The 27,213-nt window shown below is 38.9% G+C and overlaps 1 protein-coding gene across 1 annotated transcript in view; it reads right to left on the bottom strand.

The window, feature by feature from the left end:
- Nucleotides 1–27,213, bottom strand: part of WNK1 (WNK lysine deficient protein kinase 1) — a 98,805-nt gene that overhangs the window by 61,927 nt on the left and 9,665 nt on the right. The window contains 2 exon segments of the mRNA XM_030238085.2: nucleotides 547–767; nucleotides 4,738–4,910. Coding sequence (XP_030093945.2) covers nucleotides 547–767; nucleotides 4,738–4,910 — 394 coding nt within the window.

Raw genomic sequence — 27,213 nt, 5'->3', positions numbered from 1 at the left:
CTACAGACTCCCAGAGTAAGGTGTTATACCACAGTCTGCATTATTATTTAACATAATATTGACTTTCTTTGGTATTTCTCAGTTTCTGATTACTCACAAGCTGCAAGAGATTCAACATTAACCCCTGGTGACAATGAAAATAAAATTTGGCTGTATGAACTAATGCTACACTAAACATCAAAATGTTGTTTGGTCACCAAAATGCATATATACATTTCTTGAAGCAGCACCACATCAAAGGTGAGATTTTTATGTAGTGAAGAGTGGTTTTATCAATGATGTTATATTGTTGGGCAGGACAAGAACTCTATATTCTGATATAGCTAATGTTAATGTATAGACAACAAAAGCACAACCAAAATTGCAACATGTCTTTGCATTAGGAATACAGAATGACCTCAGCAAGCAAGAGACAAAGCCTACATATTTTCAGGCTTTGAACATGTACCTTTGTAAGCTTTTTTTTTTTTTAGGAAAGCTCTTAAAACACTCAGGTCTCCAAAGAAGCAGACTGGCTCAGCAGCCTCCAAAACAGCAGAGGCTTACCTATCACACTTTTGGCAAAGGAAGCTCGTTTCAGGGTTGCCAGACCAAGGTCTCCAATCTTGACTGATCCAGTGGGGCCAGTAATGAAGATGTTGTCACATTTTAAGTCTCTGTGAATGATGGGAGGAGTACGTGTGTGCAGAAATTGTAAACCTTTCAGTATCTGACGGCACCAGCTTCGTAGAACTTTAATTTTCATCACTTTAAATCTTTTCAAATACCTAATGAAAACAGTAACAACAGGTTAAACAGATTCTGCTAACAAACAGGAGATTAAACCATACCATTTGCTGTTTGGAAGCAAAGAAACAGTAATTAAAGACATGTATCAACTTAAACTTCTATTTTAAAATCTACCAGAGCATTTCATTACTTCAGAGGAGCTAAAGATGATTCTCCTCTACAAAACCCATGCCCTTTCTTCTAGCCAGCAGACTATAATGATGAAACAAAATGTGAAAGCTTGGTGTACCTAGCTAATAACACCTCTGCATACAAAATCATTCTACAGTAATTAGACAGCTGGATTGCTAAATTTCAAGGCACTGCTTCAATGACAAATAATTCAAGGCTCATTAATTTCAGTTCTTTACCTATTTAACTTCTCAAACACTTACAGTCTCTACCTTGATTAATTTAAACTGGGTGGGAAGGTGGGTCACTAGATCCAAAATGTTAATAACCAACTAAGTACAGAGCTGTGGAAAACTGCAAGAGCTCTCAAATCATTAGTGCCTCATTTACAAGAATAATCAAGCATTCTGTTCAAGGTTTCCACATTACATTTCAAGTCTGCTTCAAATTTACCTGTGGAGTTAACAAGATAATTAGAAATTCTTAGAGATCCCCTCCCTGGTGCAGGACAGGGTTTGATCACCTGAAACCAACTAGTACTATGGACAGATGGAGACAGGGCAGAGAAATCTTTAAAAAGGCTCTGTCAAATAACTGAGGTGGAAGAGTTTATACAAAAGTCTGTATCCTTTTGCAGGTAGAATGCAATCCAACCTTAACTGTTCTATCTTTGCCACTCCTTGAAACCCGATGTAGGAAGAATCAAATTTCATACCAAAAATATTTCTCAATGAGCATAACCTAAGACTAAGATCTTATTTGTTACTTAACTTCAGCAGATTAGAGCTGCCACAAGGTGCATAACCTCTGACAGTTTTCAAGTGCTTTCCAGCAGGGTTTTCTCTCAACCTCTATTTGTTAACATAAGTTGAAGTGAAGAGCTGTTTTGTTCCTTCTGAAAAAGTACAGGCCAGACTACATGTAGAGAAAGGACCTAGCATGCTCTGTAGTGCAAGGACTTTTTTCTTGTTTGGGCAATGTTACTCAGTCAGAGTCTCAGGTAAAGACAAGTTTCACACTAAGAAAGACTGCTAGTAAATCCTGTGACCAGCATGGAGTCTAGCCACTGCAACCTTAAAACTAAAAGCAAGTTGTGTTCAATTATTCTATGACAGTGGTCAGTCTCTTCTGCAGATTCACTTAACTAGGAGGTACAGTCCCAATGAAATCACTTCAATCAGCTTCAACACAGAAATTCATCCCCTGTACTTTAATTTCTCCAGTTCAAAACAAGATCTGGAAAATGAAGTTGCTAGCAATGATCCTGCTGTGAAAATAACTCTGTAAAAGCAATTGAGTCAGTTCCAGAGGAAATCAGGTGTCAGCATGTAAAGGAAGGCAGGGAAAAAGCCAAGCCAAGGAAGGAGACAAACTGAAGGAGGTTCTGAATCGCACCAGCTACCACTTGAATTCCTGCTATTGACACAACCCTCATTCATCTCTCTTGAGCCTGTTCCAAAGATCACATGGTAGGGGCACTTCAGTTCAGCATCTGGAATGCCTAATTACATTCTTGGTTACAAATATGCTAGTCCACTGCCAGCTTTTCCCTGTTAAAGGACCTGGATCCAACCATCACCCAACACTGTGCAGTGTGGCTGTCACTGTTCCATAACACTAACCTGAATTAAGTCACATGCCACTTAATGCAGAAAACAATTTAAAAATGGAAGCACATACAAATACACAAAAATAGACAAGCCTACTAGCCAGTATGTTTTCACTTTTCCTACTATCATAGAAGAACTTGGGCTTGAAGAGACCTCAGGAGGTTTCTGGTGTAAGTTTCAGTAATTATAATTACACAGAGCTCAAGGAGCTATAGGAATTCTTAATAAATAAAACATGAGAAAATTTCCTTTAAGATACCATCACACTCGTATTCCATTCACTTTTTTACATCAAGTGACAACAATGTCGATGTCCCAAGTACCAAAAGAAGAAAGGCATCACTTTTATCAAATGCAGGTAAGGTAAACATATTGAAAAAAGACATGGAAGTAATAGTCAAATACATGCAAACACAAATGTACAGTGTAAATCTAGGAAAAAGCCACAAGAACATGAAGTAGTAAATTAAGGCACACTTGAAATCTCCCATACAGTTCACCTGTCAAGTCTCAACTAAAGTGGACTAGAATAAACTAAATCCCAGTTATAACACCAGCTATACAAGAGTAGAGAAAACCCCTAGCCAGAGCTCTAAAGGATTTTCAATTAAAGAGCCTATTACTTTTCTCTGGATTAAATAAAAAGACTTTCTTATTTCAAGATACAAAATAATCCCACAGAGAGAAAATCTAGGGTATTTGTTCCTACCAACACCCTACTTTATAATTTTCTATTATTACTTCCTCATCTTGCTTATGATACCATGTAAGCCAATCCAAATATTAAAATCTGTGAGAGGGATAAAGGAGTTTTAAAAGGGAGAAAAAGAAAATAAATTTAGCACTACACATTTAGCAGAAAATTAGGTAAGCTTTATTTAAAGGCATCAGTACAGAGGTGCAAAACCATTAACTTATTACTTGTCTGAAAACAGCACACTAAGCAGCAGATCTATTATTCTACCTGAAATATCTTAAACAACCTGAGAAATGTCTCCACTGAACATACACCTAAAGAATGTTGTCATATCCTTAGCCATCCAGTATATTTCAAGAGACAAACACTTCCCTGTAACTGCAGCCCAGACTCCCAGAGAGCCATTTTTCTTCTTAAGAATGTCCATTTGTAGCTATCAATAAGCACGGTAAAAAACAGAAGACATTCACAGGCTATTTCAGCCAAAGACAAACTGTTTCCAGCTCCTGCAGCCTGCTTACACATGTAGGGTGTGAATGCCTCTCCAAGAGTGAAATGGGCACTGAACAAAGTGAGGGATGCAGAGCTCCTTTATTGCAGAGCTGGCAGCTTTACTCCCAGCAGAGGGATGGTGGCTGGTGCTTGGGACACAGAGAGGAGCAGAGCCCCTTTATTGCACAGCTGGCTGGCAGCTTCACTCCTAGCAGAGGGATGGTGGTTGGCACTCAGGACACACTCCCAGAGAGGAGCAGAGCCCCTTTATTCCAGAGCTGGCAGCTTTACTCTCAGCAGAGGGATGCTGGCTGGAGGTCAGGACACACTCCCAGAGAGGAGCAGAGCCCCTTTAGTGCAGAGCAGGCAGCTTTACTCCCAGCAGAGGGATGGTAGCTGGAGCTCGGGACACACTCCCAGTCGGGGCAGAGAGCAGAGCCCCCGTGAGCCCCATGCACCACTAGAGGCCCTCACAGCAGCTGCAGCTCCAGTGCACTCCTAACTTGGCCTTCAGCACACCACGAGGTGTACTCTGCTGCCTCACAGGTCCAAGCTGTAGGATTTTTATCTGAAGCTCAGCAAGTTTCACATAAACTAAGAGGTGGTGATTTTTTTTTTCTTTTTACATATTATTTGTATTGTGATAGCACCCAAAACCTCCCAAAAGAGGTGACTTAATTTGAGCTTTAAACTTTACTAACTAGCTCATCCATAACGGAAAGCAGCTGGAGAAAAAAAAACAAAGAAATTCAGAGACGTGAAAACTAAGTATTGCCTTCCTGAGCTCTTAAAATCCAGAAGTCTTGTGCATATGCTTACTGGGACATCACAAGTAAGAACTGACAAGCTTGCTAACTTAAAACATGTTCTACCATGCCCTGCAATGCTAGTAATTCTCCTCTTAAACAAGAATGTTCCTACAGTAGATTATCCCTCAGCAGAAGGGCTCTGTTCTCATCTACTCTAAATCTCACCTACTTCTAATGCTCTGTTGTGCTAATGAAACTGAAACGCTGTGACTTGTCTGAATTTACTTACGTTTTTAATGTTCCAGACGTCATGAGCTCAGTCACAAGAACAATACACTTTTTTCCTTTGACTGTAGACTCCCAGGAATCATAGAATCTGACAATATTGGGATGCTGAAGCCCTTTCAGCATCCCAGCTTCCTCTTTAAATCTTTGTCGCTCTGACTTGGACAGCTTCCGATCCTAATGAAAAAGAAAAGGTGCATCAGAACATTTTGCTTTATTTTCTTATTGAGAGGCAGCAACTTGAAAACAGTTAGGTACACACAAGAATCACGTGTCTTAAAGGCCATTTGGTTTGCAATTACCTTCAAATACTCTGTTTTCAACACATTCTATTACAGTTTTTTAATAATATGTTGCCCTTTATAATTCTATTGCTCTCAGGGTTAAGAACTGCATGTATGTGGATTAACTCCTCTTTCTGCTTTCTCCTGCTTTACTATTCTTAATAAATTTAGCTGCTGCCTGACTTGAGGTGGAAAGGGGATATAATGTCTTGAACACTTCAGTGTTTGAGAATGAAATCAGATCATTTAAAGCATGTCCCTCTCAAGTTGTACATAACAATAACCTTTCATTATTCCTAGATGTCTGTCCAGACCACTGGTTAACAGATGGGATTAGCCACCCATAGGCGGGGTAAAGCATCTAACCTCTGTTAACATACAGTATGTTCCTGTAGCTGTAGACCATCAAGGGAATTAACTGGATTTTCTTTGATTAAATGCAGAACCTCATGATTGAGCAAGTTTCCTGAAATCTCATGTCAACAAAACCAAAAAGTTACTCTTGTAAGTCCCAGTAGAGACAGAAAGCAATCTTTTGGCCAGGGGCAGAACACAAAACAGCATTCCTGGACTGTTGTGTTGCAGCTGGCTGTCAGCTATCACCAAGACTTGGAGCAGCTATTACCTGAATGAGCAGCACATCTCAAAGAGAAGATGTCATGTTGTGCCATGCAGTTTGCCAAGGCATGACCAATGCACTGCTCACCAGTCAGACTGACTGACTGGCACATACTGGGTCCATAGGCAGTTTGCATTAGGAAACAAAATATTTCAGGATATACTTATAGCCAAGAATTGCAGAAGCATTGTTTCTAACAGTTATTTGGTAATAACTGAAGACCTATTTGTCAGATTTGAGTAATAATTATAAGTCACTTGATCTCACATTGTCTTTTCCATTAAAAGGAGGCAGTAAAAACACACAGGATTTACTTATACTCCCACTGTGCTCCAGATAGTAATTCCTCTTTCTTTGTTTACAGGTCATGTGTTTTCTCAATATAATTCAGCCACGTAATATCTAAACCATCCTACATTCACTAAGGCCATCAACATTTTCTAAAAGGTTCACAGAGTATGTTTAGGCATGGACAAACTTCTTTTTCAGATAAAGCTCCAGTTTTCAGTAGTATACAGCTTCCCCAGGTAAAAGTCTGAAAACAGGTTGGAAATCACCTCAGGGATCAGTTTCCTGTTGGTGTCTAGAATGTCACTCACCTTTACAATTCTTAGGAAAATGCAAAATCCTTATGTATGACTAATTTAATCTAGAGACATCAAAAATCATTCCATCCTACAACTACTTCACTCTGCAAAAATCAGCATTACCACCTCTTCCCATTCTTTCATAAGCATATTTGCACAAGTTTTGATACAACATTTGAAGAAACACTCCACCAACAACTGAGCATTCGTGTCTGTTTAGGTGTTGCAGGAGTTTTTATGTGTAATTAGTACTCTCATTTGAGCTGTCTTACCCCTCTAATAGCCTTCCTTTCAGTATACTGAACAAGGCAGCACAAGTTCTGTTTCAAACCTCGATCTTAACTGCTTCAAACTGCTGAGACAGAAAAGCAGTGATCTGCAAGAGGTACAGCTGACCACACACACATGCACCAGTGCTTCAAACAACACAATCACAATATCATCTTCCTTACAGGAAAAAAAAGCAGTATTCTCAGCCTCTGCTCTTGACTCTCATAATTCACTTTAAGCCACTGTACATTGCTGTAAATTCAGCTACTATATATGGTCATTATACAAAAAAGGCTGCAATAATTACTTTTCTATTACTTTTAAATAGTCAGTATGAAAACCTGCATTCATTTTTGTCCAAACCCAAGATTTGATACACATTTGGGTTACATTTCCTTTATTGTGTGCATACTAACAAGTTATCTACAAGAACACTGTTAACCAGTTTTAGACCTACACTTAATATCAAGTCAAGTGTATTTCATTACAGCCTCATTTTAACCCACGTAACCCAATCTCCCTTAAGGGCTTTATTCAGTTTTCCCTGCCCCTGTACTACTGTCCCCAAATAGAAACTAACAAGTGCTAATCACTCTTATCAATTAACAGACTCCTAAGAGGCACTCACTCACATTTGGACTCATTTCTCTCTCTGGTCACATCCAGGGCAGCATCATGTTCCTGCAAACACAGCTGTGACGTTCAGCACAGACACTCAACACTTCAGTGCTGGCATTAAAAACCTACCAAGACCATGCAATAGTCTAAGTAAAACAACACTGCTTTCAAAGTCACAGCGCCCCAGTGATCTGGGACAAGTCTGGACAAAGCACAGGCCAAAAACTTTCACCCAGGAACACAGCTATGTTTCTGCAACCAAGGAAACCCTGCACCCTTCAGTACATAACTGCAGCAGCAAAAGGGAACATTAAACAGAGCTGGAAGAAAAAGACAGAGAGGCCACTTGTTTCCTAAGCCCAGCAGTGCATACTACATTTTACTACCCTCATTTCCTTGGACACACAACCCACACCCTCATCTGTAACAGGTTTTTATATTCTTCTCCTAAAGGAACACTAATGCTAGGTTACAGAAGACTGCCAATATACTTTAAAAGAACCCACAACCCAAACATTCGGGAAAATACTGAGTCTCCTGTACAATTATACCAACAAATTCTGTATACACAATGACTGGTTTTAGCTGTACAAATTACATTCTAATGCAACTTGCAAACAGCCGGCCTTCAGGCCAACATACAATTTAAAATGACAAGTCCATTTTCAAAACCTGAGTAATTAAAAATATTAGACAGCAAGATCTCCCAGGCTGCATAGACACAGACTAAAATAGAGCCCATCCAAATTCATGTTGGCATCCTTTGAGCTATTAGTATGGGCAAAAGTGACAACTTCACCTCATGCTTGTTTTTTGTACAAAAAATGCAATTTAAGCAGCTGCAGCTACTAAAATATTGAAATAAGCAAGTAAAATAGAACACTGTATGTAATTTGGGAGACTGAGATGTTACCAGCCATGTTAGGTATAAATAGTTCAGGAAAAGCAGGGGAATGAGAGTATCTTGGCATCACGTGGAATCCAGAAAGTAGCTGTATAGCATAGCTGTGGCTGAGAGAAAGAAGCCATCATCACTTAGTGAAAATTTAAGAGTGTTTTGCACTCTCTTTTGGGAAGGGAACGGTTTCTACCATCCTCAGTTATAACTGCATTCTCCAAAAGACTCAAGGCCTGATGTGTCTTCCCAACAAGGCAGCTGCTGGGGGCAGTACTCAAAATCCATCGTGGCTTCTGAGCAGGAGTGTACAGAATTGCAGGACTCTCAGCTGTATCTCCACTTCTACAGATGTAATGAAATCTGTGGCCTATCACTCAAAATATGCCCTCCTTTTGCTTAAATTATTATAAGTGTGAATCAGACAAGCAGATTTATCCCCTGCAGCCTTTTTCCTATAATTCATGGTCTAAATATGTACATAGATGGATCATTTCCACACATATTTGTTGTTTTCATTTGAAAGCAAAAATATAGGTTTCACGGATTAACATTGCAGTTTCACCAAGTACAAGCTCAGTTAGACAATTTTAATGGTTTTGTTGATTTTTATTTTTTTTAAAAATCAAACAGACAAAAACTAAACAAAGTAGAAATACTCACAAGTAGTTTTCCATAAGCCTAGGAAACTTAATTTTATAAAGAAGCCAGCACTTTAGGAACAGTTAGTAATATACAGCTTGATATCCTATCCTTCAAAGACCAAATAATTTTGGAATTCCCACTAATAAAATTTAAAAATGGATATACTCTCTCCTTTTTTGGTCTTTTTTTATCATAAGCAATCTTAGGCAGACAAGACAAAGTCCTAAATCTAGAAGTCAGCAAATCACATTCTTGTAGTAGCTCAGCAGGCACATGCTGAGCAGATATAGCCCAAATATTTTTAAAAATATACAAAGCTGTCAAACTATAGGAGAGCTTGCTTCCTAAAATGGATTTAACTACCTTATAAAATAGACAGCATTGTTCTTCCTAAACTGATAGCTTCCCTGGAGGACCTAAGTGTCACATCCCAATCACTGGGCTGCCCTTTGAACAAACTGAAACAGATGCATCAAGCCTACTCTGTTCATTTCATTCATTCCTTTCCACCTACATTAAATTGTTTTGACAAGCCAGGACACACAGCAAGGCGTCCCAGCACGTGATTCTGCAGTACCAGGGGCCTAAAAGGAGATGAGCAGCCAGTGAAACAATTGTTCAGCTCAGAGAATTCAATAAGCTTTTTCTTAGCTGTTTCCACTTATCCAGATCCTTCCCATCAGATTTGTTTTGGTCAGGAAAGAGCTATCAGAGGTGTTTACATTTTTCCATATAGAACAGGGATCTTGGGCATTCATTATAAACCAGGTACAGGTTTACTCTTCCAATAATTTCCTTAATGTACAGCAGCATGAATTACATGCAGCATTGTTACTACCCTCTTTCTACCCCTGTACCTACATGCCTTATATAAATAAAAAACAAACCAACCCACAACAACTCCCTACCCCCCCCAAAAGATTAGCTGTTCTACCAAGCCACAACAAACAAAGCAAAAAATGCCTATAGCCCTCTGGTGGTTTGTTTCAACTGAGACTTGCCAGCTACTCAGCATCCTTAATAAGGAAAAAAAAATATGGCACCTAAATTAATCTTGCATTTCATCTTAGAGATTCACACAGTCACTGAGCCTATGGAGTAATTTCCCATGTGTTTTCCTTTCTATCTGTCCATAGAGCTTCTGAGTTCTGTCCTGTTCACATCACGACAATAAATCCCACATCTGCAGAACACATCCCAGTGCCCAGAGTGGTCACAGGGTCCAGTCCAGACAGCAGAGGTAGCCAGCAGCCTCCTCAAGGCAGTGCACTCTGCTCATATCACTTGAGTCTCTTCAGCCAGCCCAAGCTCAAGCAAGACTTCCACTATTTTTACTGACTGACACCAAAAAGCATGAGCTGAACTTTGGGACAATTCAGCTGGCATTAAACAGACACAGTTTTGCATTGGTGGCACAGTGCACCTCACCCTCAAACACACACTACAGGATACCAAGCAAGTGGCCACCAAGAGAAATACTCTACATGAAAGGAACCACACCTGCCAACCCCTGCTATACATCCTCCAAGGTGATTTTCACTTCCTTAACATCAAGCACAATTTACATCACTGAAGTGCTGGGACACCTCCATGCACAGCAGAAAAAACCAGACTCCGAAAACTCCCCATGATCTTCATTTACAAATAAGCAGACTCATAAGCAGTATAGGTCAACTTTAAACTGTTTGGGTTTTGGTTTAAAAAAAAAAATAAATTCAGTGGATGAGCTACTACACAATTTAGAGCTCTTCCATCTTCCACAATATTAGGAAGATAAGCAGTCAAGAGGAAACAGAGAAAGACTGGACACTTGATATGCTAAAGATATGTTTAACTAGTTTTCTGTATATCATACCACTAGATCCAGAAATGATACACAGCCATAGTGCAGGGACAGTTAGTGGGTTGTTTTGTGGGGAGGGTTAACTAGACTACAGCAACAGTATGTAGTTTTCATCCAGACACGCAGTAGAAAAATTAGCAGCAATGAACTGTCTTCAAGTGATGTGATCTGTAAATGTACAGCCATGAGAGACTTCAAAGTGCTGTTGAATTATAGATAGTCTGAATCACAAGCAAGGTAAATTATCTATCTCTGCTGAGGTTACACTGAGCAGCATTTTTTCAGGCATTCAAATGTCTGAAAATCTGAGTGAAGACACTACAGCTCCCAGCCTATTATTTGGAGGAAGAAGTAGCATACAAAACAGACAAATGTTCTTCTGTGTGCATTTCTGCAGCATATGAGAAAGGCTTTGCAAGCCTTTAAGCAAGGTTAATGAGGGGTCATCAGAGGAGAAGCTAGCAAGACTGTGTTCTGATATTCAGCACTGTTAATGGAACTGAGGCTTTGTGGGCTGCAGTGTTCTCATCCTGAAAAAATCTAACAGTTAAGAGGAAAAAAGAGCACAGTAACCATTGAGCTAGATTAACAAAATATCAACAAAGAGTCCACTGAGCTTAAAAATCACCCAGCATTACAGAGTTGGTGCCTAGAAATGGAAGTCTCAGTGCACAAGCACTGCATCTACTTTTCTGCATCAACACATAAACCACTTAATACTCTCCAGCATTAAAGACTAGGTAGAGAGGTAAAAGAGAAGGGAAAGAGACTGTTCAAAATGCATCCCTGCACGGCAACAGACAAAATAATTGATCAAAGATCTGCACAGATCCTTCCATCACTCTACTGTCTACAAACCACTGAACACAAAAAAACTGATTAAACAGAGCTGAACAGCTGCTGTTCCAAAAGTACATATCCAGCCTAAAAAACACCCCAGCCACTCCTCATAAGGCTCGTGCTCTGGACTCATTGCCAGCTTTGTTGCTCTTCATTTGACATGCTCCAGCACCTCGCTGCTCTTCCCTTAGTGAGAGGCACAGAACTTTCCAGCCACTTTCCTGCTCACCTTAGTTTAAAGATAGAAGACAAAGCTTCTGACAGGTAGCAAAACACTATGCAAGGCCAAGGTAATGCTTATTGAAAGAATGATTTCCCCTTGCTCCTTGGCAAATCTCCACAAGAAGAATCAATTTTATATAAGCTACAGACAATCTTCATGGAGCATGCAAATAACCTGGAAAAAGTAACACTAAAGTATAAAATACATACCTAGCACAACAGAAAAGAATAGGCTTGAAACAGTTACGCATTTTAAGGTTCCTGATTAAAGGTAAATATTTGCTGTAGGTTTCCTCTTACACAAGGTATTAAAAATGCTTTAAGTTCCACGAAAGTACACAAGTAGTCAACCTAAGTGAAACACTGAGGGATTATTCCCATTGCTTGTCAGTTTCCTGGTGAAAAGCACATGCCTTCTAAATTTTTCACCACCGGTTATGTGGAAGGCAAAGGAAAATGGGTAATTGATTTGATAATTCTCTTCTGTTTTAATTTCAGGCATTTCAATGTACTAAAATAGTAACTAAATAGAAAATTCATTGGAAGATGAAGCCCATTTGTTAAAAACACAAAAAATACAAGTGCTTCTTGTCCTTTCCTTTAGAATTGTTGCAGTTAAATGATACAGCAAATGTACACAACCTTACTTATGCTGCTCAAATGTTATAAATTAAGAAACAAATTATACATAACCTGACAGATAACTGATGGTAGGAGGAGGGAAAGGAGGGAAATGAAACTCTAAATGATCAAACAAAAGGAGGACAGAAGTCTTCATCAGTCACCATTTAGCCTGAGTAAGTCAATTATACATACCCTGAAGGAACTTGTACTTCATCTTTGTCTCAAGACTGAAGGGGAAATATCTGCAAACTACAGCCCACATTTGTGACCAAAAGATTCCAGCACCACTCCCCATTTTATCCTGTGATTGTCTCCGTTCTGATGAAACTGTGACTCACCACCACAGGGCAAGGGGGCAGAACACCAAGAATTCTGTTCCTCTGTGCTCACTTTCCAGCTTTTACATTTGCAGTAGCCCCTGTGCCACCAGCAGCAGTAGCAGCATCTAAGACACCTGGTGGCAGTAATGTCATGGACTTTTAACCTACACTTCAAGAGACATCCTCAGCAAATCTCCTGGGGACAGGAGAGGTATTACAACTGATGTCTCTGCCTACTTGCACCAAGTTCTGGCATTGTTGCAAATACAATCTCCATAACAAACACAACAGCAGAAAAACACTAACAGTAGATGAGAATGTTTCTTCTTTATATAAGGTCACCAGAGTTTTGCAAATACACTTCCCAAGAACAAAGTTTATCTTTTGTTACAGTAGCAGTGTGGGAATTTTTATTTTCAGCTATGCCTAAGGTGACCACACTGCTGGGATATTGCACTTAGATACCATTTGCTGGATTATATGGAAGGCTCATGGCCAGTGCTCATCAGAGACAGAGGTGCAAACACACAGCTTCCAAAAAATTCAGCCAGTGTAGATCTTTAGGTTGCTGCTAAAATTTTAAGAAGCATTCATAATTTGTACAAACGAAGTCTCTATTGGACACTTGCTTTCCAGTGCTGTGTTATGTGTGAATATACACATGAATACACATCTGTACTGCTCCTCTCCCCAGTCTCTCACATCAGCAGCATCATCCTTAGGCAAAGCAAACTGGCTGAACTCAAACCTGAGCCCAGCACCCTTGCAAAGAAAACAATGACTGAGCTCTACATCATCTAATCAGAGTACATTAACTACCATACTCATACTTTACCAAATCAATTACATATTTTCCTTTGCTCTCCACAAAATCAGAAAGCAAAAAAAATTGAAACAGTAGATATGAAACCTAAAGCTTAGATATGACCTCCTCTGGAATGTTCCAGGTCCTCAAGAATCTGGACTAAGAATGGCAAGCAACTGTTTAGGCTTCAGTCATTTCTATTCTAGGGTTGCTCTAGGCAGCATTTGTGTTTCCTTACGTAGAAGGCTTGAGGGGAAAAAAAAAAAAATGGCTAAAAGATTTATTCAACATTATTCAATTTATTCATTCTGAGAGGCTGAACATTAAGGGACAGTAATCAAAATGCTGGGCTATACAAAAATAATAAAAGAACAGAGAGCTCATCTATTTATTTTCACTTGTAAATTGTTATTTGATCCATGGAAGATAAATGGATAAGTTTGCTTTCTGATAGCAGTTCTCAACAAGACTTATGTTTATTACATACAGCTTATTAGAGAATTGAAGTGTTGGCTGAACTGAATCCTTGATGAGCTATTAACCAGCTGGGCCATCATGTCACTTGGCTCAGATGCCTCATTAAAAGTTTCAAAGTGTGTGTCAGTTCACATTTTGCACTGAACTGATGGTTTTATCAGTGAGAAGTAAGGTACATCCAATCACCTCAGTTTTATTTTACTATGAAAACCCAGTTCTCCACTCAGGGGTGACAATCCTTCAGGAAAAAAAGCCTTCTCCACAGTTCATTCTGGTGACCTCACAGATTTATTAATTCAAAACATTAGAAGTGCAACTGCAGTTTTTTATTTCATGCATTTCTGTATGGCTCAGAGCAGCTGCATGTCTAGAACATTAGGGTAAACCCTTAACTGCATCAATTTAGAAAATAAAACACATGGTACAATTCTTCATCTCATATTCTTCACAAAGCTAATGGCAAACAGGAAAAGGCAGCTATAGCCATTTTCAGCATACTGGAAAGTTGCACCAATATGCTGGCTGGAAAACACACAGCAGTCTCAAGATGACTGCAAGGATTCACTAATAATGAGCACCCTAAGGGTTCAGAAGAACTAGGAATGCTCTTGTGCCTCTGAGCAGCTCCCTTGCAAAAACCTCAGCATAAAGCCTAGAGACAAGTACCAGATCAGCTTTCCCTGCCCCCCTCACTCCTCCAGTTGTAAAACAAACTCACATCACCCTACAGTATGCATTGGCTTTAACACTGGTATACACATTGTGTTTGCAGCCTGGTTACCCTACAAGTTACTCTTCCCAGCTTCCCTCCTTTTCCTGCAAACACATCCAAAAAAAGTACTTCATTTAATTTACAAAACTCTGGATTACTATCAGTTATGACAGGATGACATATGAAGTGTAGGCCAAGTACTGGCAGCCAAGAGAAAATCCTTACAAACAATCACCAGAGAACTCCATGCCAGACATCTCTCATTCAGAGACAGATCTCATTCAGAGATCCTTCAGGGATCCATGAAAAAACCACAAATAATTGCCAGGTGTTCTGCATGTTCTTGCAACACAACAGAAACCAAAAAGGGATCTCCTGTAGGGAAAGACTACAGAGATCCAGACACAATGAGTTTTAAGGGGTAACCAAAATTTTTGTTCTAGATGAGGACTTAGAAATACTTTCCATAAATACCAGTATTAGTACTAGCATTTCACAAACATGAAAGTCCTAAAACACTCTGGAGGAGCACTCCCAAAATTTTTCAAGCACAGCTGGTGTAAGTTTCCTGTGATCTACAGAAAGCTCATCTTCACCTCAAAGCTCTCATAAAGGGAAGCATTAATAATTCTTCCATGCTTACCCAAAAGGTTGACTTATGAAATCAGTTTCTTGCATCACTTGCATGTTTACTATAGACTTCCACAACAATACCATCTAAATCAGAGACACTTTCTCCACCAGCACACTGTGTACATCTTTCTTGACTAACACCATACATGATCTGCATCTAAAAAGTTACCAAGTCACAAATATTTCAGACAATACCAAATGAACCACTAATATTTTCATTTACTAATATGTAAATTTAAAAATATGCATATTATCTTTCACAGAGCAAGGAATTTGAGTAGAGTTGAGTCAGGAGAGAGACAACACTCAAATTTTTAACAGTGAACAGTGGTAGGATGAACAACTAAGCAAACTGGCATGATGAAGCATACTCTGCATCCAGAAGCTTAACTTGGTTTGCAATTCAATCCTGAATGATTTCAAAACACATTAAAATATAAGAGAAAACAAGGTGTAATTGAAATGCAGTTGAAGGGATGACTCAGCTCCTATTATCTAATGAAATACATGATACAATACATAAAAACAGCCAGGGTTTTGCTGTATTCTAAATCAAAGTAATAACATGCACAACTTGGACAGAGAAGTACTATTTTTACAGAGGATGAAAGGGAAAAAAAACCCAAAACCACACAAACCGTTGAAGTGTTGGATTGACCTACAAGAAAAGCCACTGGCAACTAAAATTCAGTGTTGTCAAACAGGTGAGATCAAAGTATCAGGAGAGCAATCTTGAAAGGGAGACAAAACACACAGCTAGGAAAAAAGCACTAGATGAAGTTTAAGGCTTCTTTTCCCTTTGACTTTGGGAACTACATTCACAGTATTCCCACTGGCAAGGCTATCCTGTATTAATCCAAGCATTTTTTCCAAAGAATACTACTGGGAATATCCCACACTGCCAGATGACCAACCATGACCTAGAAGGCCTCAGATACTCAACACGTTATCTATGAATCAGCTATTCAAAATGCTACAGCTTATCCAAAAAGCCTGTTTCTCATTACATTGTGCTTTAGTCACATACTGTCTGTCCTTGGTCTGGTGCCACTTCATTTCAATTGTTTGAACAGGAACACTGGAAGGAATTTCTTGAAGACAAACTATAATGCCTGTGCATGCCATGGTTCAAGGGGCCTGCCTTAAATGGGTCATCACAACCTGTAAACAGGCTTCTTTGTTTTCAATTTACCTCCTACTTTGTCCTGCTGAAGAATTCTACATGCAGTTCAAAATTCAGTTTAATTGTGAACAAAAGCGCTTTATCAAAAAAAAACCAAAAAAAAATTTAAAATATTCCAATAATGTATCCATACAGTGAAATATCTAATATTCTGTACATCATATACAAAAACTACCAACTGTGATCATGCTTAACATTGAACAAGTTCCCTTAGCCAAAAAGGTATCTGAAAACATTTTTAGCAAAATGGCTCTGTCTGAGATACACTCAATGTGTTCAGCCAGTATGCACACACAAAAAGCTATGGAAGCTGGAATTCAAAGAAAAGCAGTTTGTGAAAAAAGCTGTTCTGGTACTGCATCCTTTCTTTCACTGGCAACAACTACACTGCTGTGGGGATAAGAGTGGGTGAGTGGATGTAAGATATTCCGTATTTCTGTTTAATTTAAATTCTTTGCCCTGCCACACAACCCCAAACAACATCCCAGTAAAACCATTTTAATTAAGCTAAAGACAGTATCATAAAGATAATAGACACTTGGATCTGGTTTTAGCCTGAAATCCACTAAATAGTACCTTAACAAGTACACAGGTCTGCTCTTGCTAGAAAGAGTCAGCCCCCAGTCTGGAGATAACAAAGGCCACACAAGCCCCCTTTTTCACAGGCAGAGACAGGACACAGATCTCTGAACAGATGTCTGACAGAGCAGCCATATTCTTTTTCAGAATAAGAGCCTCCTGTCCAACTACCAGCAAACAGGATGTGAACAGAGGCACAAGTCTGCATAAGCAGCAGACTGGGAGCACCTGAGAACTAATTCTTTTGCAGTTCTCTTACTACTTCAGCATTTTCTTCAATTAACTCAAAAACAATCCTAGTGCCAAAATAAACTTTCCCAAAAAAATTCTAATGCTTGAATGCTTATTATTAGAGACATTGATGAAAACCTCACCAATTCCTTTTGAAGACTATCAGGTAGCTTTGTAATTGTTTCCTCCTGAAGACCCTGTCAATATAAAATGATTTTTCCACAAAATGGCTGTGATCCAAACACAGATCTCAGTACTTTGGAGGGATAGCTGTGTGAAAATCTCTTGAGAGCTCAATTCTAAAACCTCTTCTCATAGGGGCTTGAAAGGTGGAAGTGTGATTAAGTAGTTTTAAAATCCTCAAAACTTAAGAATATTTCTAGGATAATGTTCTTGCTATTACCACAGGGGGTTTTGTTTATATCTTATTTCTTAGTCTGGGCCCCTGAAACTGAATTATTTCAATGGAAACAGAGGGAAGACAAGGACTTTTTAATCCTTGTTTTCTAATTGTTTAGTAAAAGTGAGGGCCAAATGGAAGAACCTGTAGTTGCAGCACCTCAGAATTACTGGAAAGAGACTTCAGTAGCCAGCAAATAATATTACAGTACAGAGCAGCGAGTGTTAAAATGCACAATTTATAGTTAACAGCACCATCTTCAATAGAATTGTGAAAGAAGGACAAAACCAACAAGCAGGAGCTGGATAGATGAATCACAGTCTCAGAGTTACAGTCCTATCTTCAAAGCTGTTAGCAGGCTGAAAAATTTATGAACAGGCATCTTCAGAATGAGTTGCAACATATCTGTCCATCAGAAGCAGACATTTCCCCTTGTGATTTCCCTTTGCAAGTAATAAAATCCAGACTGCACTGCAAAGAACTGCAGTTCCCCCCCTCGCCTGCTCTTGCCCTGAGCACTCTGGCTACAGAGGCTGAGAGGGTTTGATGCTATTTTCATCTCTCCTGTGCTTCCAACACACATTGGATCTCACAGATCTTTCTTGTAATTCTCTATTTCAAAGCACACACACTCTCACAGAGACCTGGTCCATACTCCAGGCACCTTTTGCTGAAGTTTCCCACAGCCATTTGGTTTGGCTCTGTCTGCAGAGCAAATTTATGCTCAATACAGACCAAACTGAGATAGCTTGAGCACATTCACCATCCTGAACTGCTGACTCAGTGCAAATGACTCCATTTCAGAATTAGTCACACATGTGAGTATGTGAGGTGGAAACTGAAATTTATGCCACTATGAACTCTTGTTATCTCAACGACTTCAGTATGCTTGTGCCTAAATAAGGATTTCACAAGAGATCTACTGGCAGTCATCAGGCTTGTGGCAACAGGATGCTTTTCCATGACAGGCAGTGGAATGGGATGGTTTTGTAAGAACACAGTGAAATCTTAAGACCATAGAAGAGATTGTAACTTCATATCAAAATTATCACAGTTATACCCAGAATTTCATTTTTAAAATTGAAGATAATACTCAGGCAATGCAGGGGATAACTGCTTTTTCCTATTATGCCCTCCTGCCACTCCTTCCTTCCAGAACACAATTCCAAGTTTTCACTTCCCAGGAAAGGCAAACAACATTAGACACAGCACAGACCAGGCTCTGAGCTAATTAAAAAGGAATTCCCATCCAACATTTTAGACACTAAACACTAAAACCAAACTAAAAGCAGTCAAGTACTTCTCTGATTATAGCTATGTTCAGGTTGTTAATAGATTTTTTGCAGTTGTTTCATTTATATACATTTCTTTGGACTTCATCTTCCCCTCCTTCTGAACAATCATAACTTCTAGCATAAAAAAAGGGAAAAAAAACACATCACAAACAGTTCTCTAACTCAGCCATCTGTGTAACACTGCTGGTAGCTGTTTTACTTAAACCCTGAACTTCAAGAGTCCAGTTTGATGTGAAAAATCCAAAATGTATTTAAAAGTACCAATTATAAATATACAAACTTCTACATTTTAGAATACATTAGACAAAAAAGAATAAAAAAGGATTTTTAACAAATCTGGTAAAAATCAAAGGTATATATTCCGTTCTTTCTACACCATTTTTTCCCCTCAAAGCTCATGGGAAAGCAGACATTTTGATTAGGGCATTTGCTTTTAGAATAATACAAAATTCATCTTTCAAGATCTGAATTGACTACAGCTAAAGTAATTTGAACAGTGTGGTTTTTTACAGATGCTTCCTTAAGACAAATTACAACATATTGGTACCAAAGCTGCTTCTCCATATCTGACTACTGAGATTAACAGCTGCACAGTCTGCTGCTTGTACAAATAAAGAGGCTGCTGTTCCACAAAAGATCTTCTGCTTGAAAACTTCAATTCCTAGTTCTCCAGAGAAACTTACAACATGATGAAGCAAGCCATTTCTGAGGATATTAAAATTTCCTAGCTTAAACAGCTGCAACACAAAGAAGTGAACTGAATTACATTGTACAGCTTTGTACCCTGCATTTCCCATCCTGAGGGGTTGACTGCCACATCCTGTACAAAAGGTAATTATATATTTGTGAAACAAAGCCAACACATTGAGTAAGTTCAACAAACTGCTTCATACAGGATCATACAGATGGTGACACAGATTATTCACAGGCTAGAACATGATCAAGTCTTCAGAGTTTAAAAAAAAGGTAGTTTCTAAGTAAGTCTAATCTAGAAAATGTCACTTCCTTCAAAGTTTTTTGATCTGGAAACTCTACTTGGAAGTACTTCCTCAGCATAGAGACAACATACCTGTCTCAACACTGCTTTCAGGTCCCTGATTCACAGCTCTCAAATATAAAAAGCTAAGGTGCCAGTGGATGCAATAAAGCCAGCATTTTTCTCTGAAGCACCTGTAACAGCTTGGCTGAAGCTTCTTAAACAATTAAGCTCAAGACAGACACTTGAAAATTTGCAGCCCAGGTAGTGAAGGCACACACCAGCTGGGCAACTGAGAGCAGGCTCTTGTGACAGGACTCAATCTGAAGTGAGGCTGCCTAATGTATCAGTCCCATGTGTACCAATAAAGAATTTAAAAGCAGATGACCACTGTGTAAATATAGAGCATTACCAACACACTTCTTCCAAAGATAGCTTGTAAAATTACAGACCATTACAGAGCTAAACTGCACAATGAACATGAAAGACAAATGCTAATTTTCATACTTTCAGAGGAAGTAAAGTAAGTATGAACTGACACATTATGCCAACTGATGGGTGGTAATGCAAAGAAGTTCAGTCATATGGAGCTTATCAATAATTTTAACCAACATTTTAGGTATCATCACCAAGTCTCAGACTGAACATTCAAATATTAAATTGTTGTAGCAGGATTTTTTAACAGCAACACACAGAGGGACTACAAAAGTAAGCAAGGTGTCTCCTCATACCACTTCACCCAAGGAAGTCCCCAGAACTTACTTTTGGCAGCTTCATCTCACTGCATCCAATGCTTGGATTACCAGTTACTCAGCATGAAAGCACATCCCTCTAATGCTTTTACAGAAAAGACCTAACAGCAGCTATTGCTTCACTTGCAGATCCTTTTCTGAGTGAAAACAGAAAACTACTGATGCACTTAGTTTGCCTTCTCTAAAGCCAACACTCCAAGCACAGCATCTCAAGTTCTGTGCTTTGAACTACCCTTTCGGACCTCCAGAAGGTGTTTTCTATCCAAAGCTCCACTTTGGATAGAAAGCTGCAACATCCAAACTGGATCCACAATGATCCAGAAAGGTAAGCTCACTGCCTAGGAGAAGATGAGGAAACAGCAAGATGGGAAACTTGACAACACACTATCATCTCCTCAACCCTCAGAATCAAAGAAAACCACACAATGTCCACAACCTACAAGGCATAACAGCCTAATATTGTCCCAAATCAATAATAACTATGGAAAGTGGCTGCAGTGCCTCTCTATTGGGAAGCCTTCTTAAGTTTACTCTGCATCCCTTTTTTCAGGGAAACTGGCAGAGTTGTCATGGAATAATCAGCTGGTTCTGTATAGTTAACTTACACAACATCATTAGTGCTAGTCAGACACTGAATTAGAAACTGAGTTACAAAGCAGATAAACCAAGATTCCTCGTCCAATTAAACTTTTTTTTCCATAGATGCTACAGCAGGAATCTCTAGGAACACAGAAGTAAACAAAACTCATGACAAGGATTTCAATAGGAAAAGGATAAAAAAAAAAAACAACCAAACAAAAAACCACCACCACCACCAAAGTGTGATTATTTGGAGTCCCCAAGTTATACCACCACCAGTCACGGTCCTATTGGATACTCTGGGCTAATGTGGGGCATGTGGCTGGATATGAGCAACCTCTGTACTAACACCATTGAAGGAAGAACTAAAAATCGAACAATGCAACAGCCAATGCAGATGCCTATAATAAAGTGAAACTAAACTGATAAAAAGGGAAATTAATTCAGCTGTGTTTCCCCAATAAGAGAGTCAACCCCTCTTATCTTTGATGAATGTGTCCCAGGATGTGCCAAAGTGCACAGCACCACGACCCTTGATCTCTGCTTGACACAAGTCATCATTCAAGGCTCAAGATATTTTGCTACCCCAGTATGTGTGACAGACTGTTCAAACCCCACAAAACACAGCCAGGCCAACTGCTGTACTTGCTGCTTTTAAGAGCACACACTGATGACTCCCAGATTCTCAAACTGTAAACCTGACACGAAACTACAAAATAACCACTCACATGAGGTTCCAGATAAAAGACTTCTTAGCTTGCTGTCACCAAAGCAAGAGATCATGTGCCAATATACAGCTGAAAAAACACCAACATTTACCAGAATATCAACTATCCCAGACAAGTTATTTAATACAGAGTCAGAGAACAGGGAAAACTGAAGCCCCTCATGATTTTGAAGAAAAAGCCCACACTTTTTCAAAGGTGCGTGCTTTCTGTTCCTGGAATCTAGGCCAATTGTACGGATTCAAACACAAGAGGAGTTTTCCACTGAAGAAGGCATGCACTTCAAAGGCCACAAAATCCACATTAAAAGACTCCAGCACAGCTTCAGCCTCCCTAACTCCCACTGGACTCCCCAAATCTGCAGAGCTGCAATCACTTGTTTTAGAGTGGCTGCATGGGTTTCTATTGCAGAGGCACTGCATTAATGAATTCAAGCTGGAAACCATTTCTGAAACACAATGTACTGGGAAGCAAAAGTGAGATCTATGCAGCAACTTAACCAGACAGTGTTTTAGCATTTTCTTGTCTTTTTTTTTTTTTTTTTTTTTCTTTTCTTTTTTTTGTTTGGTGGGTTGTTTCAAGGGGTTATTTCTTGAAGCCCTGTAGAAACTAGAAGTAGCAATGTGGTCAACTGCATTTATTGTTCTGTTGTCTAAAAGCATAGACATGAAAAATGTCTTAGCTACCTCTTTGAACAAGAAGGCTTTTCAGAGCAACAGGCACAATTCCTCTCAAGGTTTGAGAAACAGGTGGTTTCACTATATCATGGTCAATTTCTCCGTTTGTTTATGGTTTTCAACAGTCTGTAGTTACTGCAAATTTTTGTTTCCTTTCTAATTCAGTTTCAGTCCTATGCAGTCTTCATTAGTCAAGAACTACAATCTTGCTTTACAATAGTTTTCTGCAGAGAAGCTATTTTAAGTTAATGACCATGCCCATTCTCCCATTAAAAAGCTTTTTCAGTCATGGACTTAGCACTCAACATTTTTTTTATGGCACTTTGTTTCACATTATGCTCAGCAGCCCATGGAACACATGACATTTTGTAACCAAATAGCCAATGGCCATTGGCAAACTTCCCCACCCCTCCCTTTCTCAATATTATTGGAACAAATGGCCTTATTTGCACAAAAACCCTCTGCAACCTGCAAAATCAAGTTAACCCCCTTAATAATAATGTTGAGTAGATTTATTACAACTTTCATTACACTCAATTCATTGCTAGCCAGAATCACACAGGTACCTCAGCTTTTTTGCCAGAAATACGTATTGAAGCCCAGACTGAGGATTATCAACAGGCCAAAAGACTGGGGGTGATATTCTGGATAAATTCTTACCTAGTAAAACAACAAAAGGAAAGGAGACTTAGAATTCAGAGCAATCCTTTAGATACTTTAGGAACAGTGTCAGTAGAATGCAGGATGACTGGATGAAACATTTTCATCAGCCTAGGAAGATATCTGTAACATTCTAGAAAAAAAAAAATTTGTAATTTCATCTGACAAAAAGGATTTTGCATTTAAATGATTCACCTTCATTCTTTCTTCTTTAACTGGGCCTTGGACTATCTCTAACATTTTCATGGGACAGCTTTATTTCAAGTTAGAGTAATGCTCACGGCCCTCTAAACAAACAATTTGGTCACCAACTTGTGATCCCAGTGACTCCTGGTAAACTCACAGCTGCTGGACTGAATATTTATACGTGAAACAACTGATATATTTCCATCTGGTCTTTATGACAAGAGGATGACTACATAAAATGGCAAATCACTACTGCTTCCAAACAAAACTTGGGGAAGAGGAAAGGGAAACTGCTGAGCTGGACTGCCCTTGACCCATGACAAACAGACAACTCAGCTGTCACTTATGGTTTGCTCATTTGAGTAGCTGCAGAAAGTATATCTGAAATGAGACACCCTATTCAGCTGAAGCTCAATCTAGTCCATGGATTTTTTTTCTCCCTTCCTGGAAAGAAATTTGGCTTGAGAAGGGGGAAGGGAGAAGGCAAGAGCATAAAGCAAATTCCCAAGAGAACAGTAAGCACATTTCCATGGATAAGATTGACTTACCAGCTGGAAAATCTAAGTTTGGATGAGGCAGTTCCAGGAGTCAAAGCTTAGATGCAGGTTTTAAACATGCTCATTCTTCTTTTACACAGGGTAGCTGAACACAGATAACAAAATATGCTTCATTCCAGAGTGCAAGAGGGAGCAGGGGGAGAAAATAAAATCCTTGTTTGGCCAGATATACTGGGACCATAGGAGGATTCAGGAAGGCCAGGGTTAGAAAATAAAGCAAAAAATGACATTGGCAATGACTGATACACTGTTTTGTTGGAGGGGGGAGAAATGAGGATATTTCCTGAACAGGTAAAAAGCAAGAACAATTACCATTCCCACACAGGAACAAGAGAAACAAAAGATACCATTTCCCTGATTATTATTGCCAGAGAAGATAAGGACAGAAGTCAAAGGGAAAGTGGAAAATAGCTCTCTACATCATCAACCAACTCATTCTTTCCATTCTAAATTCCAATGCCAACTTCCTCAGATTTCATACCCCTCTTAAGTGACAAATTATACTTAAAACATGGCTACATTCACAGCCTGCTGCTTTGTAACTGCAGTCATCTACACCGACTTAGTCAACGCTTATCAGTTGCGTCATTACCTGGTAGTTATCAGCTCTTTATTTAACCTAGCTGCACTCCTTCAAATTTTACGGTTACCCAAACCGTGTGGTTTGTTGCAAAAAGGTATCAAGACCAGAAGTTGAGCAATACACAGTTTTGGACATGCTACAACAGCACAATCTCACATCACAAGCATACTTCAGAAATTTGGTATTATCTTATAAGCTGCCACATTAGAAGCCACAACTGGTTTCTGACAGAGGTCAAACCACTGCAAAACTTCAGCAAAGCAAAGCAAACCTTCAGCTGAACGATTCAGAACAAAAACCAGCAATTTGCAGTAATAGCAAATAACAGAGCCTTCCACAAAAGAATTTGGGGAATTATTTTGCTGATGTTGAAAGTACAGCAAACTGCTTTAGCACAGCTGATCCTGGCTTACTTCCTTTGGTTAGCCCAACCTAATCTAAAGCTACTTAAGCTTTCTTCACAAAACTCAACCATTTCTTTCCTTCACCATTTAACATAATCACTGTTTGCACTAGTGTTAGTTTTCCTGTATTCCAAATCAGTTTCTCACCCATTTCCAACTCATAACCCAATCACTCATATGGTTTAGAATCTAAGGATGCCTTCTCCCAGAAGCCAACAAATTACAGATTTTTACAATACAGGTTTATCAAGCAGAAACCATTTATGGCTTGGGTACATTGGGAATTTTCACAAAATCTCAATATTTGGAGCAGTAAGACTATACAGTTTCTCATGCTTGTCAGACCAATTTAACTATGTATCTCAGAAAACTGACCCAGAAGACCTTCCAGAGCAGTTAGTCATCTACCCACCAACCAGGCCACAGATGCTGGTTTGGAATAGCTGTCTCTCCAGTTTCAAAAAAATGCTTTCAAACACTTAAATTATGGTCAGAAAGCTTTTCAAAGATGAATGTGCACATTCACAATTGACTACAAAATACTAAAAAACCCACAACAAATAGCAACAAAATGCTCACCCTTTCAGGCTGCTGGGCTTATGGAGCTCAAAGCCTGAAGGCACCTATAAAATGCTTTTGCCTGTTTGTGAAAGTTGCACAAATATTTAATCTGTAAAGAAAACATCAACTGATGTATATCCACAGTAGGTAGCTTACTCAATAAGAGATGACTAATCTAAGACTATAAAGGGAAGCATTTTGGCAAAAATTCCACAAACCTCAGTACAAGTATTAAAATAATCCTTTCATGAACTAGCCATTCACAGCAATAGGAACTCTCAGAATCAGTTCTTAGTTTTAAACTTGCCTGGTCCTAAAACTTTGAAATGTCATGTACATCCTAAGAAACAAGGGTTTTTGCTGTTCCTTACCTTTGTCTTGTAAATGATATTTAACTCTCAAAGTTTGTTGGCAAAAAAATCCATGTCAGCAATAAAACCAGATTTCAGACTCTCCAACATAAATAAATCAAACTTCAGTTCTGCTAGGTTTTCTGCCATTGGCCCAAATTTCAGAAAAAAGATTCCATACTGGATGGGAGGAAGAACACCACTTTTTTTGAACCATAAGCCCAAGATAAAAATCAAGGCAACTGGCTATTTTTCCTGTCTGAAGTGCTATCATACACAGTTAGTCATGTTCAGTTGCACTGAAATGCTGGAAGGAAACCTGGGTAAGAAAGACAATTTGTGACCAATCTTCAAGTATAGAACACACACAATTCACTGCGGTGCTACAGCATTTAAGTCTTCCGCAGCAACCTTGAGGCTCTTCAGTGGTTTGTTTGGTTTTTTTTTTCCTTTTATATTCCTGAGGGTAAATACAGAACCTCTCAGATATGTTCAGGCTTGTATAAAGAGATCAGTAGAAAAAATCATACCATCACCTTAACTGGCTCACAGTTGCCATCAAGAGGCAAAACATTTCAAATTCAAATACCCTGTGTAATTCACCACCACCCCTCCTGGCACAACCTAAAATTCATTTCTGCTTTTGAGTCTGCAGAAAGAAGCTCAAGCTGCACATAAAGGAAGTAGAGAAAGCCACAGGAAGAAAAAAAAAATTCTAAAACTAAACTTCAAGTCTTAGTTTTGTATCAGACACTTCTGTTGTTTCTCCCTTTTCAGCATACTCTTCCTGGCAAACCAAATGACTAAGCCCCAAATCATGATAAATGCAAATAAAAAGCCTGCCTTTAAAGGCCATTCTACACACTGTTATCTCTACTTGTCTACATCTAGAGGGGGCAATATTAAAGAAAAAAAAAGAAACAAAAAAATCAATAACTTCTCAGACAGTATTTCTTACAGTAGGAAATTTACCTGACTGGACTGCTTCAAGAACTTTCTACATCAAGTTTAGTCTCATAACGACATTTTTAATTTAAAGAGGACTTGTAGACTGAGTTCAAATTAGCTATAACAAAGCATATTAACTTAACATCTTGCATTTTTACATAGATAACCTACATTTCCCAAATTAAAGCATACCATAAGCAGCTGAATAAAGATCAAGACAAACCAAAAATAGTTCTATGTTGGAAAATATTTGTTAGAATAGAGGTCTCGTTTAAAAAGAGGCAGATTTGAAAACAGACATGGCAACATTTTGTAACATTTAAGCAAAACCTGCTAACGGTTCAGAAATTGCCATTAACAGATGCATATTACATAAGCTCACATAGATTTCCAGATCCTTAAGATAATCAGCCTGGATTGCTGAAGCTTTTAATAGTAAT

The sequence above is a fragment of the Serinus canaria genome, chromosome 1A (assembly GCF_022539315.1).
Source record: "Serinus canaria isolate serCan28SL12 chromosome 1A, serCan2020, whole genome shotgun sequence".
Classification (NCBI taxonomy): domain Eukaryota; kingdom Metazoa; phylum Chordata; class Aves; order Passeriformes; family Fringillidae; genus Serinus; species Serinus canaria.
This window is presented reverse-complemented; position numbering and strand designations above follow the sequence as displayed.